General features: G+C 44.9%; 1 protein-coding gene across 2 annotated transcripts in view; it reads right to left on the bottom strand.

Annotated features, from left to right (window-relative positions):
• LOC139661872 (glutamate receptor ionotropic, kainate 2) overlaps window positions 1-6,879 on the bottom strand; it is a 55,238-nt gene extending 48,359 nt beyond the window's left edge. The window contains exon 1 of one of the 2 annotated variants that reach the window (XM_071540441.1): window positions 6,590-6,879. In XM_071540441.1, coding sequence (XP_071396542.1) covers window positions 6,590-6,713 — 124 coding nt within the window. In that variant the 5' untranslated portion in view covers window positions 6,714-6,879. The remainder of the gene's footprint in view (window positions 1-6,589) is intronic. The other variant, XM_071540440.1, reaches the window with a different exon arrangement.
• Window positions 6,880-16,788: the final 9,909 nt, after the last annotated feature.

Here is a 16,788-nt window from a genome sequence, read left to right on the forward strand (position 1 = left end):
CGCTCTGACCCTCAATTAGCACTATCATCAGCTCCATTGACAAGCCATGTTTGTTTCCCTATCCAAAGCTATCACATCCCATTTTCTAATTAGCCCAATTGAGCTCCTGTGAAGTTAAAGGTCTCACACATTACTCCCACATAATGATGTACAGCATGGCATAATATTGGAGCAAATGAGACATCTATTTATTACGCTGCTTAAAAACACAGGACAGTACAGAACATATACAGGTGGATCTCTGGGGCTGGATCAGACTATCAAGTAGTAGTGAATATGTTCATATTGTATGAGCCGATCCAGCTGGGCTGAGAACGAGGCCGTCTGCTTTGACAGATCCATGGTAAAGAAGGGAAAAAAACAACAAGAGGCGTCAAGAGTGTGTACTGTCGTCCCTGCAGCTCGCGGCTGTTTGAAGTCATCATTAATTCACACCGACATGCTTTATTAATGCGATCCCACACACATCCTACTTATAGTACACATTTGCTCTATTTTTTTAATTTTTTTTTTGTTTGTTTTCTTGTTTGTATTCTCACAGATGGTGACCTGTGATAGATATGCAGGGGCCATCCGGGTATTTGGCACATGTAACTTGCTATGCTTGTCAGCGTTAGAAAGATATTGATTTTATTGATTCCTACCATCTTAGAGTGTGTTGACAGTGGAGGCAGCCAAATATGTAACGAGCCAAATGTGTAATCTACATGGATGACTGCCTTATAAAAATACATGTTTGGATTCCCTGAGGTTTTAAAAATATGTGGTTTGGATGGGAACAAGTCTGTACCAGGCGTGTGTATATGTTTTTCTTTCCTGTAAAAGCTGCCTCTTCATGCATATCCATAGTTCCGGGGCAAATTTTGCATTTCAACTCGCTAATACTGTGTGGCTTCAACTCCTGGCTTCCCACTATACTGCCGGAACATACTCTGCTGTCCTGTCTGCCATCACAAAACAGTAAAAGACTTAAAGAGGGTGGACCACAACTGAGAGTGGTCTGAGAGTGAACTGCTCTGAGGCAAGCTAATCTATCTTTACTCTATCTACTGGCCACAACACTCACAGTTTTTCCTCTCACTTATTTACAGACTCCTCTCTCTCTCGCTCTCTCCCTCCCTCTCTCTCTGTTTTTCTTACACCTCTCGGTTGCTTCGAAATTTCCCCCACCTCCCCTCGGCAGGATTGTGAGAAGAACCGCTCCACATGTGTTAAAAGCAGCAGAAAATGACTCCTTGTGCGCGTTTTTTTCATCTCTGACCTTCAGTCAACTCTCTGAGCACGGCCACCGGGCGGCGAGGCGAGGCGAGGCGAGGCGGGCTTGCGGGGCTCTTCTGAAGGAACAGTTTCACAGAGCAATCGCAAATATAACCCACTCACCCTGCCGATACCCTGGGAAATGCCTGATTGACAATGACAAAGAGCGATGGGCTGTGAATAATGAAAGCCCGACCCAGAAATCATGTCTTGGACAAGGCGGGGGAAGAACAGTGGCAAACAGCAGCTCTTCAGGATTTACTCTGATGTGCGACAACGGCTTATGGACAGTTGTGTTGGAACTGGTTAGGGATGCATATACTGTATATTATGGGATGCCACCAAGCAAACAAGGACATGGTCAATCATCTAAAGCCCAATGCAATGCAAATAATCCCTCTGCGATGTAGCTAATAAACCTCGAAAACAGACTAAATGCTAAGCGCAGAAAGATGACTTCTTATCTCCTAATTTCACACCTCACAGACATTTCCCATTTCAAAATGGCAAGGAAAATGTAGCTGTGAATTAATCACCATCGAACGAGCCTTTTGTAACTGAGGCATGGCAGCAAGACCTTCAAAGACTCAGGTCCGTAAACATGTTTTAGAAATCCATCTAGATAGTTCCCTGCTTCAAGCCCATGTGTGGTGCTGCATGCTAATGTAAGACAGATCTCCTCTTTGTTCTTGAAACCCACGGTGGGTATTTTTAAACCATGGAAATCATTTGCAAGCGGAGGGGAGATAGTTTCGTATTTCTATAAGCTACGGCGGGTGCAGAGTGACACATGAATATTTTAAGCAGCTTTGTGCCTATTTAAATGTGTTTGCTGTGAACGCACTGGCAGCAGGCCAGGGCACAGGGTGTTATCCATAATTCCTGCAATCCAAAACTAAACTCCAGCACGCTGATAATTCCGACTGGCGGAAAGCAAAAGCAAATAAAGTCAATTAACTACAAACTCCCCTTGAATTCGTTCCCACTACCCTTTGCGTGTACTCGTCAGCCTTGTAATTGCACTGCCGGAACAGAGTCGAGGGGATGAAAACAATGTTAAATGTTAGAGAAACAATAAAGGACCTTTATCCTGGCACCGCATTGTGGAAATAGTTAGATAAACTTAGCTTCCACCGGAGGGGAATGTGTCTTTTTGCCAGAGGACTGAGAAATGACTTGATTTCCTTTCCAAAATGAAAACTGTTGTTGTGCTTTAAGTCATAAGTATTCCCAGGCACCGCTGTACAGCGGAAAAATATAAACATAAGCAGGAAATAAACAAACAAAATGAGCATCTCTGAGTCAACAATGCTTTGAGCAGCAGTTGACAGCCCAGGGACACGCTGCATGTGGCTGCCAATGCTGTTTGAAGATGGTGTTGATAATGCTATCAGTCCCAGGCTCCGCAGTCGCAGACCCCCTGTGGTCATCAGAATTAAAACATTACCTCACTGTCGTCGTGGAGTTGTTGTTGGGTTTCTCCCTCAGGGAATTTATGAATAAGAAACTTGTCTGTATGTGAAACTCAATCAAGTGTGATAGAATGGCAGATATGATGACTCATTCTGTGTAGTAGCTAACCATTTGCTATGGGGACGGCTGAATTAGATCATACACATATGTCAGTGTGTAGAGTCTGTGGAAGCATGTGAATGCTATTTCTGTGTATTAAAGGAAAATGAGATCTCTTAATGTTTCTATTTAGCTGTCATATAGACTGTAAAGCAACCTCAGATTCCAACATGCCAACAGGGAGACAACTGCACTTCCCCAATAGCAGCATCCTATATTGAAACATCATACTGAAGGTCAGATGTTCCTGCAATCTCTCCTGACAGACGTCCATGTCAGCCTATGAGCACCTATGGGTGGTAGGCAAAACTTTTTTAATATTACACTGTAGTTTAACAAACTGTAGTTTCGCTTGCAAATCCAATTCCAAGCTCTTTTCCCTGCCACACAGTGAGGCTGGTGGAATTCATTTCAGTTCAGGTTGCTTTGACATTTTGCATATTTTAGTTTAACCTGCACAGTGTAGAAAGAGAGCAAGTTGAAGGGAACAAAGTGAGTCGAGGGGTGTGGATTTGGCAAAGTCCGAGTGAAAAAAATCCATTTTGCTCTGTCTCCCCAAGACCTCTAGCAGTATCAGCAGCCAGAAAGTTTCATTAAGTGTGACAAGTGTGAACTGGATGTAAAAAAAAAAAAAAAAAAAAGAATCCAAAAAGAAAAAAGGAATTATGCCACAAATGTAGCCGTTGAATACGCGTCTAAAGTGTGTTGTTTACACCTTTGAACGCCTGCAGTGGGTCCATTTCATTACCCAAGTAAATCAATCACAGGCAGGATCTATAAATTAGCCACAACGCAAATACAATTCTGAAATGAGCTTAGCATATTCGCCTGCAGCCGCTTGCCGAGACGCTTTTTTCTCCCTGACACTTGTCGCTCCGCACGGCGAGAGCAGTGCTGGGAATACAAAGGGCTGAATATGCGTCAGTGTTATAGTGTGTAAAGGTCTCGGCCTGACAGGGGAACAGCGGTTGTACAAGACGAGTCCGCGAGTCCGGGGAGAGCGGAGCTTGGGGTGGGAAGGGAACAGGGCGTCCCGGGGGAGCTGACCTCCTCATTTAGCCGGCCTCCTGCAGGAGCAGCTGGGATCATCTGCTGAGCCAGCACATCCTGCAGGACGGGAAACGCACTGGAGTCGGAGCAATGGCTCAAATTTCTCTCTGGGCTTTTTAGGTACATCTGCCCATTTTGTATTTCTCTTCTGTCTCTCTCTGGTGGTGCACATTACTGCACACTCACTCACAAAACACACACACACACACACACACCCTCACAGGCAATTTTCCTCTCTGAAATCATCACCCATACACATATTATCTTCAGAAAGAAAGGCCTATCTATCTCTCTCTTTTGAGAAAAAACCCCCAGTTCCTTTGTGAGCAAACACGGACAGATAAGCATACCCTCTATTTAAAAAGAATGAATTACACCAAATGGAGTCATATGTAATGTATTCTTACAACAGAAAGATGAGAAGTGGATGCTCTTCACCAGCAGGGATAAAATATGCTGCAAAAAAACCCTCAGAGACTATAAATCGTGAGCTTTAGAGGACACAGAATATCCCAGTCATTAAAACAAACTCGAGGATGTATTTGTCATGGTCCATTTTGTTTTTTTGCACACAAGAGATTGTGTTAGAAATAGCAACAGGCGCAAGGCCGCGCTGCCAAGAAGCCGGGTCGCTGTCCGTGGTCCTGAACAAGCACTTGCGCTCCAGCCTATCACTGGCAAACGACGCAGAAATCAAGCATGTGGTTTTAGCCCAGAGCCAAAGATCTCACTGCCATGAGTCACCTCCTATCTCGCATTGGTGAGAGATAGGAGGCGTCTCTGGTGTGCTACTGATGCCAGATGCGTTGCAAATCCAGCTGCTGCATGGGCGACATATTGGTTCTAGGCTATATGTGGCACCAGGCTTAAAGTGAGTCAGAATTAGATCTTGTAGTTTTTGTCATTATAATGGAGAGCAATGATCAAGGGATAATTGCCAGAATTTGGAAGCCATACCTAAAACAAAACACATCAGAGGAGAATGCAGGACCAGCTCCTATATGTAAAGATAGTTTCCACCAAATAATATCACCTTGTCATTCACTGCTCCACTTTGTCTCGCGGGAATGTAGTCATTACGAGAGGGTTTGGAAGTTTTGGTGTCAATTTCTATCAGACGCAGGGACTTTGCCTTGCCGTAGGGATTACTGAATTGACGCCGCGGCATCTCTGTCAGACAACGTGCGAGACGGGAAATCGGTGATCGCGGGCGAGGACGGTGGGAGGATGCAGCAGGAAGACAAGCACATCCCGTTGCCATAGCGGCGGCGCGTGCGGACGCGGCCTGACTCTCAAACAGGACCCTCGGGGGGATTGGGGGGGGGATTGTAAGGATGTGTTGTCAACATTTGATGACATCCGCTGTCAGGAGGGGCTCCCCTGTCACTCCGCGAGGCTCTGTCTGCACACATGCGACGGAGGAAAAAGTGGCAAAGCACAGCTAGGCTAACATCCTGAGACGGATCTAATTAAGCGATAGTCGAAGCCACGAGAGGCCGCGCGCTTTACAGTGATTTTAGAACAGAGCAGAGGCGTTGGTGGGCACGACGTAAAGTTTTTAGGCTATAAAACGGAAGCAACGCAGCACAGCAGGAAAACATGTTCATGAAATATATTTTGTAGGCTAATATTAGGCTATATGTCTCTTGAAGAGCAGCTAAACAACGTGGTTGCTGAGCGACGCATAAGTACCGGTATGAGAGGTGATTTTCGCTTAGTGCATATTTAAAATAACGGCTATGCGGTTACAGGTGTGTGTTTATCGGGTACGTTACAGCGGCTTCGAACGTGACTCAGCCAATCAGAACGGAGGACCGCGACTATCAACGTTATAAATTGAGATAACGGTATCAAATCAGTTGAAACCACGGGAAATCCCGATCGATAGCGGTTCAGTGGGATGAAAGCTGAAAACTACTGTCAGGCGTATCGATTGGCCCAGGCTGTGACTGATCCGAGTGATTGATCCGCACTCCGGGGGTAATGTTTACATGTAAACATTTACTGCAGAGGACATGTTGGGGTGTCAGCAGTTTAAAAAGCCATGGAGATATCAAGTGTCCGCGCCGGAGAGGGAAACCGAGCATTAACACTGACAGTTATGTTCCTCGTCCTGATGAATACCTGCGAGCCAAAGATAAGGCAGATACCCAGCTTAATTGCTGTGCAGCTTAATTATGAGCAGGACAAAGATCCGTGGATCAAAGGGAAAACATTTGTCAAAACTGTCTATGCATTCCCAACTTGCAGAAGCCCCTTATTCTTTAGTTTCATCTGCTGCCTTTAGTCGTGAGCTGTTGCACGGGACTATTTCTTGGTACATGGGCTAGCTACAGCTGATTTCCATTCAAAGTTATCACTGTTTTCAAGCTTCGTGGAAACCAATGATTCTTGATGAATGGCATGAGCCACATGATAAAAAATAATTTCAGAATAATGTGACGAGACATAAATAAAATAAAGCTACACATAGCCTATAGACCATTCCTCAGATAAGCATCAGATGGTTTCAGTGGTCAGGATAAATTGTTTTCCAACTCTCTACTCTACGACACAAAACAGCACGAAGAGTGGGACGAAAAGGTCTCAACACATCAGCTACTGCAGCCTATGAATGTCATTTCAATGTGGACAATCACCGGGCAGTTTGTGTGAATAGACACCGTAGAAATAGACTGTATCGTACTATAAACAACAAGTAGCATCTTACCAAATCTTAAAACGTGCGGCATCCCGCGAGAGTATCCAAGAAACAGCAGCAGAAGCGGGATCAGCCTGAGGTTGAACCTGAAAACGAGACTGCTTATCATCAGCTGATGGGAGGTAATCTTCATGTTGTTTGTAAAAAATGCACAGTGGTTTAATCCCCCCGGTGCGCGGGTTCGATTCCCCCGTAATTCGTCTACGGTCGTTGGGCAAGGCAGGGTGACGGCGGCCCTGGATGCGCAAGATCACGGCATGGTCACTTGCGCTTTCCCTAAATCCATTAGCAGTCCCGGCATGATTCCTTCCCCTTCCCCTTCTCCTTCTCCTCCTTCACTGCGCCAAGAAACAACAATCCTCCGGGTCGAGGGACGGCGGGACGTCCATGTCGAGGGGTACAGATCCAGTGGGGAGGGGGGAGCCCATGCATGGGCTATAGGTGAGGTGTTGGAGAGGGTTGGAGAGGGGCTGGAGAGCGCCGAGCAGAGGATACAGCAGCGATATGCAGCCCCCTATGAGGCGCTCTGGGTTGCCTGCGCTCCCATTATACTGCACTGCTGCACAGGCTCTGACGTCGAGCCAAGGTTAGTGTTGTGAACGCGCACCAGAGAGAGAGAGGGGAGGGAGAGGAGGAGGGAGGAGGGAGGGGGGCGAGAGAGAGAGCGAGCGAGAGAGAGAGAGAGAGATAAACTTAATCTCGACCTTTCTTAAGGGTGTAGTTTCTCCGTTTCTCCAATTTATCATATAACTTGGCGTCAAGTTCCCCCGCGTTTTAAGACGCGCAGGTAAATATCCATTTAGTGCAGCGTTGCAATGCATTCTGATGCTGTAACTTGAGGGTGAAATCTTACCTGGAGTCCTTCCAAATGACCACAAGATCCGGGTCCATTCATAAAAGCAAGGTAGCTATGTCGTCGAAACTTATTAACAGGCTACTGCATACAGTTTGAATGGGATCACGCTGAAGAATTAGTTGCCCCTAGAACTGTAGGGCCAAAAGGAAGCTACTTTATCAGCGTCCCATTGATTATGTTTGTTTTTTTTGTTAATTTGTGATCCATCAGATGTTATTACCTACACTGAAGGGGCATAATAGGAAAATTGCTATCTCGAATTTATGTTTTATCTTAATTCATTATGTGTATTAGCTCCTTTCGGCAGCGCGGGGTCTTCAGCACCATGGACAGAGACACAGAAAACTGTGCTGCTGTATCTTTGAGATTATACCAATTACTACATAGTAGGTATGTGTTACCAGAAATGCTTCATTTTCACACAGAGGGGATTTTTGAAGCTTATTGGCATCTTGTATGAGGTCCATGAAGAAATAATTCAGTCAGCACTCAGTTTACTCTTGGCCAACTGCAGTACACAGAGCGGTGTTATTATGGCTGCAGGATATCGCGGCACTGATTCTTCTCCCATAGAGCCAAGTAGGCTCTGCAGGCCTACTTTTGTGTGTTTGCCATTCACAACTTCCCGTTCTCAAATCTCCTTTACAGGATTTCCAAGCGGCAACCTTTTCAACAATTTCCACCTTCATTCCAGAAATGTGGGAGGAGTGGGATGAAAGGAATTGAAATTGGCAGAACAGCAAATCCGTAATATCGACAGAAGCCGCTGAAAGGCACGAATATTTAACCTATGCAAATAACTCCACTTTAGACTTGAAAGCCTTCCAGCAACCGACTATTCTCGAGTGTGAACCATCCTCCGACGCGAAAGTGTGTGTGACTTTCACACACGGAGACCCCAATGCTGGATAGATTTCACGGGGAAAGATATGCAATATCTCTCGAGGTTGTAAGCGCGCCTATCGCGTTTCTATCTGATTAGCGAGTTCAAACGAGGCTCCTTCCTATAGGACGGGCATCTGCGGCTGCTGCGTGGGCCAACATGCTATTGATTTAACACTACATGCACCTTATCAGCGTCCACCCCCACTGCAGCTCTACACGGGCCGATGCATCAGCTGCTGCTATAGGTGCAGTGGTGGGCCCCTGCTACGAGAGGGCGGAGGGCCCGTTTAATCTCAACGGGGATGTGAAAGAGCTCTTTGATCGCCACCGGCAGCATCCAAACCCTGGATGAAGACGGTCATTGTATATGGCTCAAGTGTGAATGGCCGGCCTGTGTGTGTGTGTGTGTGTGTGTGTGTGTGTGTGTGTGTGTTGCGCAGAACTGTCCCTAAAGTAAAATCACTATAATATCCCTATAATATTCCTATAGGGGCTTATAGTGTTTTGTGGTACTTAAATATTTATGACGTTTTTTCTTCATCTCCTCTGGTACCATTATAATATTCCAGTGGTGTTCTTGTTATATTTGTATTGAATCCTCCTATTAGGCTACAGGATTGCCACAGTTGTTTAAGGGGTGCTGGTAAGTAAAAGAGTAAATCTACATACACCTACCCTCGCTTTTTGGAGTGCTACTTCGTCGTTTATATTATACCGGATCTGTCAAATCCCTTTCACAAATGAAAGCAAAGTCACTTAATAGTGAAGAGGTTCGCATGCATCGAGCTAAAGGAAACAAGAAGTAATTACATGGGATCAAGTAGGTGGTGTGAACATTGACTCTCAACGCGCGTCGGGTTGCGTGGGTCTTGCACACCAGCACTCTGCAGTGTGAGAATATCAAAGAGAATGGCACTCATCATGCTACCATCTGGGCCATTAGCATAATTATGGAGAAATTCAGGGTTTCCGTATAAGTCAGCAGAGCCTCGCGCACAGCATGAAAGGAATGCTTATTGAGCCCGGGGAGGAGACGCCGACTGACAGGCGCGCTGCTATTCTTCTGCTGTCACAGCGCCCTCTGGCCCCGAACTGAGGTACTACATCCTGGGTTTAGTAGTGGAGGGTGAACCCACCTGCTGCCTTTTCATGGGCGGAATAATTTGGGAGTGGGCGGAGTGACACAAATCATTATTACCAAAATCAAAGTAGTATCAAACTGAGGCTATAGGAATAAAAAGCATATAATAATGTTATAATAATGTTTTTCTGAAAGTATGATTGATTTTTTTATGTTGGTGGTTGTTTGCCTTGATCATCATTGTTTACCCACCTTTTAATTTTCCACTACATCACTGGTTACAAGCCATCCTAGATGATATGAGTGTCTGCGCCCAACCAGCTATAGCACTGGATTGACTGGAGAAGAAAGATTAGGGGTTGATGGAAGTGAGAAAATAGTGTTTTTGTGATGTTAAACATGACATCCTGTTCCTTTAGCTCGTTGTGTCTAATAGGAAAATACCCCCTGTGCCATTCTGGGAGATGTCGCTACCCCCCCCCCCCCCCCCCCCCATTCCATGATCAAAACTATGTCGTTTTTTGAAGAGGAGCGCAAATTAGACGAGTTTATACACACCCACTTGCTTGTAACCCGGGGAGGCTTCCATACGAGCTGGCTGGTGTATTTATTCAGATGCCATTCATGCACTGGGTAATGCAAAGGGGACTTTATGCAAAGGGAGAGATAACCACTGCTAAAAGCCCTCTGTCATTCTCTCCCTCTCTTTCTCTCTCTCTCTCTCTCGCTGGCAGGCTGGTGGAAAGATAGCATTGGCAGAGGCAAGGAAACCATGGAAACGAGAAGCTGATGCACTTTGAATGGTAAGACCCTGAAAGAGAAGACGCTCATTCAGTTCAGTCACCCCGTACTAAAGGCCCGTCTCTGCTGCATTATTCTGTTTGGTACAGTTTATTTTCAATGCTGATGGCTCCGGCGTGTTCAGAGAGAGCTACACAACGGTCTCACTTCATCCGCCCATTATGTCATGATGACTACAGCTGAGGATGTCTTAACACCGTGGCAAGTTGGATAAGGGCTGCGAGAGGTTGAGCAGCTTTAAGCATAGGACAGCATCTCACACACACACCTACACACACACACACACACACAGAAAAATAAAGGTGCTGAAAATGATTCTTCAGAGTGATGCCATAGAAGAAACATTTCTGCACTGCGTTGCTCAGACTCCTGCATTGTGTTTTTGTTCATCTGCCCTTGTACAGCCTCATTTGCACTTGCACAATATATACTATGGAGGGGTTTGGTTATTTTATTTTTTTTACATTTATTCCATCACCCACCATCCAATAACAAAGAATTACTTAGAATTAATCAACTAAGAATTCTTTGGGATAGGCTATTAAAATGTTCATGAAAGGTTCTTTGTGGAATCAGAAATGGTTCTTGTATGGCATCACCCCGAAGATTCATTTTCGGTTCCAGTTTGCGCGCACACACGCACGCACACACACACACACACGGTCCCTTTCCCTTTCCCAGCAACAGCATCACACCTCTCGTCTCTCGCAAACGAGCCCCACCACGCCCCACTTCAGCCGGCGATGATTGCCGTTTTTGAACGGCTCATATTCACAATTCCCACTTGTGGCTTGGCTCCAGCGACGCCTTTGAACATAACAGCATGCCGATGTCAGCACCGGCCCGTACGTCTTGAGCAGCGCTGTCAATGAGATCCCCGGGACCTCAGTGGGAATACGTTCTTCAGAGACGACAATTAGTCAGCTGAGACAGTAATTAGGACCTCTCTGCACACTGTCACTTCCAGTTAGCGCTGACGGATGCCCACCAAATCCCCCCCAGCACTTGCAGCCAGGCGGACTTAGTTCTGCAGCTGCACGCACACATTGTAAATGTGACAGCCATCTGAAACTTCTGCAGCGGGGGTTTATCTCCCATGGCATGGAATGTTGCTATAATTTTCCCATCAGGACTTGTTTTGTGTCTGCGGTAGGCCGACTCAGTAGTGAGTTTAGAGGCAGAGTGGAAGCTTTTATCTACAACAATATAATATACTTATAATATTCCTTTAGGGACTTAACGTTTTGCAGTGTTACGCTTCAAAACAGCACCAGAAAACGGTTCTGTTGGCCTTTATGAATGCGCAAAATGCTCCAAATCAGCAGTATTAACACAACCTTTAAGCACCACACTGAGTCATTTACTCTGATTTGCCATTTTTTTAAAAAACAAATTAGAGTTCATTGAGTCAGTGCAGTTCCATATAGAATCAGTACCCACACCTTCAAAAACTCATCTTTTTCAGGGTGTATAGTATCCTTCTAAAATGTATTCTAGGATTACTATAATTATTTTTGTTGTGTGGGTTCTTTGTACCTTTGTTGATTTTCTGGGGGAAAAAAAAGTTGTTTTCTGCACTTTGTGCTTTCAGATCTTAGGGCAAATCATACATACGCGCACGCGCACGCGCACACACACACACACACACACACACACACACGCACACAGTGGAGAGCCAGGCTGATTGGACAGCAGACGGCTGGAGTTGTTATTACAGAGCATCCAGCAGGGTCTGGTTTGCGGGATAAGGACGTCCTCACAGTGCATTTCTCAGTGTGAACGATGAGGAAACAGCCCCCTGTGTGTGTGTGTGTGAGGGAGAGAGAGAGAGAAAGAGAGAGTGAGAGAGAGAGAGAGAGAGAGAGAGAGGACATATGCATCCGTCTGCATACACATTTTAGACCTCAAATAGAAATCTTGGCAATGCTTGCAAAAAATGAGTCTTCCCACTGGACTACAGTAGACGCCAAGGGCTTGCCTGCAGAGAAAGAGACTGGAGAAAAGGAGAGGAACTCACAAGGCTGTGTATACTCACACAGAAAAGCCTCCAACAGACAACTCCTGAATAGACTTCTCTCCCTGTAAAGACAGCCCCATCTCCATCTTTGGTGTGTGTGAACAGTGTAAGAGCGGGGTCACAGTCGACTCGGATTACAGACAGCCACATTATCAAGAGGGGCCTTTCAAAGCCAGACATGGCAGAGCAAATGAAGAATAGATACACATGGCAGATTTGGGTAATTGTAGGACTCAGATAACTGGTTTATCTCAATGTCATTAGTATTATTAAGTTAGTCTACTTCTCACCATTTTACAGACCCTTGACAATGGGGACAACTTGTACATGTAAATGTCAACATGCATGGTTTGGATGGGGAGCAGTGGGTGTGTGTTCCTGTAGCCTGTCCTGCTTAGCCCCATCTGTAGATTCTTTTTCTCTTAGTTTCCCAAAACAAGCACACAAAGCCTTTCAGAGGCTACGGCTCTGATACACACTGTATGGTGTGTACAAAATGAGTGATAGAACCAGATAAATGAGAAGTGAGATCCCAGTGATACACAGGGCAACTCAGACAAGGATAACCACCCAAATAATTGCCATATCATTGTTGTTTTGATCACACAGGAACACCTTTTGCCAAGAACATTATTTCAGTTGCCAGAACCGTTGCCCATCTGCATTGCCCCAAAAATTGCCTATTGTCACCACTGCAAGGATGGTTGAGTTCCCATATAGAAATTTTTCTTAACCTGTATTTTTCCAGGGAAGGTTTGATCTTTTTCTTTTCACTAACATCCTGCTTCACACCTGAAAGGTTCCACAGTCTTCTATTCAGCAGCTCAAATGGAGCAGGAGGTTGAGCGACTTGCTCAAGGACACCTTGACAGTTAGTTACTGAGGGAGAGGAGAGAGTTGCCTATTTATTTTCTGCATCCAGCAGGCCCACATCTCTGACCTTTAGGCTGCCGCCCTAGTAATGGGATCCACCATGTTGCCAGCGAGATCCAGGGATGAGCTGTAACAACTGGGGATGAGAGGGACCAACAGCAGCCTCAGACATCCAGGATCAGACACTGCAAACAGGGATAACAGCTTCTCAGCATTCAGCGTTTTCAATCAAGGGATCAGCTACTGTGACTGGAAACAAAATATCCCAGACAGCGATCGTGCTGGAGTTGCCGGCAGGCACAAGCTGGCAAGACTAATACAGCTTGTCAGAGTGAAAATAGCCCGGTATTGTTCTCACCTTGCAGAAAAGTGCAAGCGTGACGCGTTTATCTCCTTCATCTCTCAGAATTCATGCTCTAATAGCTTTTCAGACTCATATTGCCGTGGTAAAAGAAATCCAAAGTTGGTGTTACACTATCCAGAGAGGGTGGTGGTGGGTAGTGATCTATTCATTTATACACAATTTAGCATGCGCTCCCTGAAGGCATCGTAAAGTATAAGGGCGTGGTAGATTTATGTCTTTAGATCAAATGGCATGTGGCACAAGGTTCTGAGAATTATCCAGTTTACATAGCTTGGGACTTCATTGAAAATAACACGGTGCCTTCCAGAGGAGGGAAGTAACTAAGTACATTTACTCAAGTACTGCACTTAAGTACAATTTTGAGGTACTGGCACCTAACTTGAGTATTTCCATTTTGTGAGACTTCATACTTTTACTCCACTACATTTCAGAGGGAAATATTGTAGTTACTAGTTACTTTGCTGAATAAGGTTTTACATGCAAAACATATAATAAGCTCCTAAAATATGATGCATTGTTAGAGTTTAAACTAACAGTATATGGAGCAGTTACCTATAACATTAAAATACTTCTTAGAGGTTAATGCATCAATAATTTAACACTCTGACCGTTCTTCAGAATGAGTACTTTTACATGAATACAAACATAGGAACAAAGGAGATGTGTATAACAGGACTAACTTCCATAGCCAACCCCTAACAGAGAACCCAGCACTATGCAACACTATGACATTCATTATATAACAAGTAAATGGCTGCATTCTCCCTGCCTATTGTAACCCCACCCCCTTACACATATCTCAGTGCTTCTTCTGACTACATACACAAACCTTCAACATGGCCATGGCAACATTTTGCCTTCTGAGCGACTTTCAGCGGTTCCTTTTCCTTGCGCAAATCCTCCGAATGTTTTAAATAGCTGAATACTCGCTACAAAAGGTCCTCAACCTCCAATCCCTGCACAAAATCCACCCTGCAGGAAATGTTGCCACCTAAGCCTCTTTTAAAACCCAGGGAACAAATCTGGATTGGAACCAGTAGATAGAGAGAGAGCGCGAGTGTGGAAAAACACAAAGAAGAGTTTGATCTCCTCTCTTTGCACTCCCACTGTTCTGAAGGTGCAGAAATGAGGCCGATCTTGAGCATGGCGAGGTCAGTCCTCTCCTCTTCCTCTCATCTCGCTCTCTTCTTCCTCTCCTCTTTTCTCCCATAAATCACTTCTGTGCACATGAAAATTAGCTTAACCCTTTTTCCTGTGTAGTGCTCTACTTCCAGTCAAGGACACCTTGCAATAGCAGGGATATGTAGGATCTGTGTGCGTGTGCATAAGCATTTAGTCCTCCATTCTTAACTAGTGGACACTATTCAATCTTGATCCAGCCTGACCTAGCCTCACTCTTGTTAAGGCGGCCTCTCTGCTCTCGCTCCTCCTGAAGCGGCCTCACAACAATTAACGTTTCCATAAAGCCTTTTGTCAACTGCTTAACGGAAAAAAAACGGAATTGAATGACTTATCCTCACCCCTTGAGTCAAACATAATTTCAGTGAGAACTGAACCGCATAGGGACGTCGGGTGTATAATACACGCTCATGAGAAAGAGCAGGAGACAAGAGAGAAAGAGAGTGGGGAGAGAAAAAGGCAGAAAGTCCGAAAAGGAGATAGCGTGAAAGAGAGAGGGAAGAGAGAGAGAAGCAGACAGAGAGAGAGAGAGAGAGAGAGGGAAGGGAAGGAGAAAATGAGCTTGGTTCCCTTTGTGGCACAGTACTTCACCACTTAATCATCCCCTGGTCTATAAATAGGCCCTCACAGCCATGGAATATTGGGAGAAGATTAATGGAAGAGAATGGAGCGCTGTAATGCTCCGCAGCTCCAACACTTCTGCTGCACTTAAACATACAGATTTTTACTTCACTACCGATGGCGGCCGACTTCCCCTCTCCACTTCTTTCCCAATTTTCTTCCCGTCTTTCAAATCGCATCCAGCTTACTCACTCCCCCCCCCACCCCTGCCGCCCGTCTCTTCTTCATCTCTCTCTCTTTTTCTCATCTTTCTTGCTTCCTTCGACCCCAAGGACTCCTGCTGGGTGACGGAGATAATCACTAATTCATTCTTCTTCGGAAACTTCACAGCAAACAATGCCAGACGCTTATTGTACAGACACGAGGCGTACGTCTAGATCCACACAAGCACACAAACAAGAACACAAACACACTCACACGCACACACACACACACACACACAACCTAAATACCACCAAAAATGAAATATTGACGCAGTGCAAGCATTATCTAAACATCCTAATAACGGAATCTGTTCCCACGGCAGACGGTTGGAAAAGTTTTCTCGCCTCGTTTTACATTCTGCACTATACACTGCGGTTTCTTTTCAGCATCTATCACTGCTCATCTCCTGAGGAAATGTTGACAGTGTTGAGGTAGCAGAAATCACCTTGTATCTTTCCTGCTCCCCTCAGTGTGTACGTGTGTGTGTGTGTGTGTGTGTGTGTGTGTGTGTGTACATATACTGTACGTGCACATATACGTGTTTGTGTGTAGGCTTACATCCTGACTTTGAGGGAAATATGATAGAGATGTGATTTAGGTCGGAGAGAGGAGAGCGAGGCTGCAAGGACACTAAACCCAACCTGAAGATACCGAAGACACAAAGCTTTGCTGCTACAAAGAGAAAGGGGGAGAGAGAGAGAGAGAGAGAGAGATTGATTTACACACAAAACAAGCCAATTGTACCTATTGTAATGGTCTTTGTTAGAGTTTGTATGTGTGCATATACATATAATGTTATTCAGATGAACTTAGCTATACTGTTTCTTTTTCCCACATTCTCACATTACTATTGAATGACACTGCTGTCCAGCTCCCCCTGCTGTCAGTACATCACACCAACCTCCACCATGTGGTCGAAACACATGAATCTCTGCATTACACACCCCGCAATATAACCTTATGTAAGTCTGTAAACTTGTAAGTCAGACTTTATTTGAATACTAATGTGGTATGTTCTGAATAAACGTTGGTTGGAGCTGTTGTGAGTGGGAGTTAATGAAAAAAACATAGGATTTGCTGTTTATTAGTACTTTTAATCGCTGTTGTTGTTTCATACATGAGTCATATGACACAACAATTTCAAAGTACTTAATCATAGAAAAAGAAAAGGAAGATCAATTTTAGTTATTAATCACATATTTTCCTTTTACTATAGTATTCATCAGGGGCAATTAATCAGAAACAATAAAGAGAAGAAAATGACAGAAAGAGAATCTGCATATCGGCTTGTCTTCCACTGTGTCAGTGTCGGTGTGGAGCCGGTGGC

This window comes from Centroberyx affinis, unplaced genomic scaffold, assembly GCF_046629955.1.
Source record: "Centroberyx affinis isolate AG114_WGS23_722 - 3 ecotype Tasmania unplaced genomic scaffold, CSIRO-AGI_Caff_v1 ptg003635l_1, whole genome shotgun sequence".
Lineage (NCBI taxonomy): Eukaryota > Metazoa > Chordata > Actinopteri > Beryciformes > Berycidae > Centroberyx > Centroberyx affinis.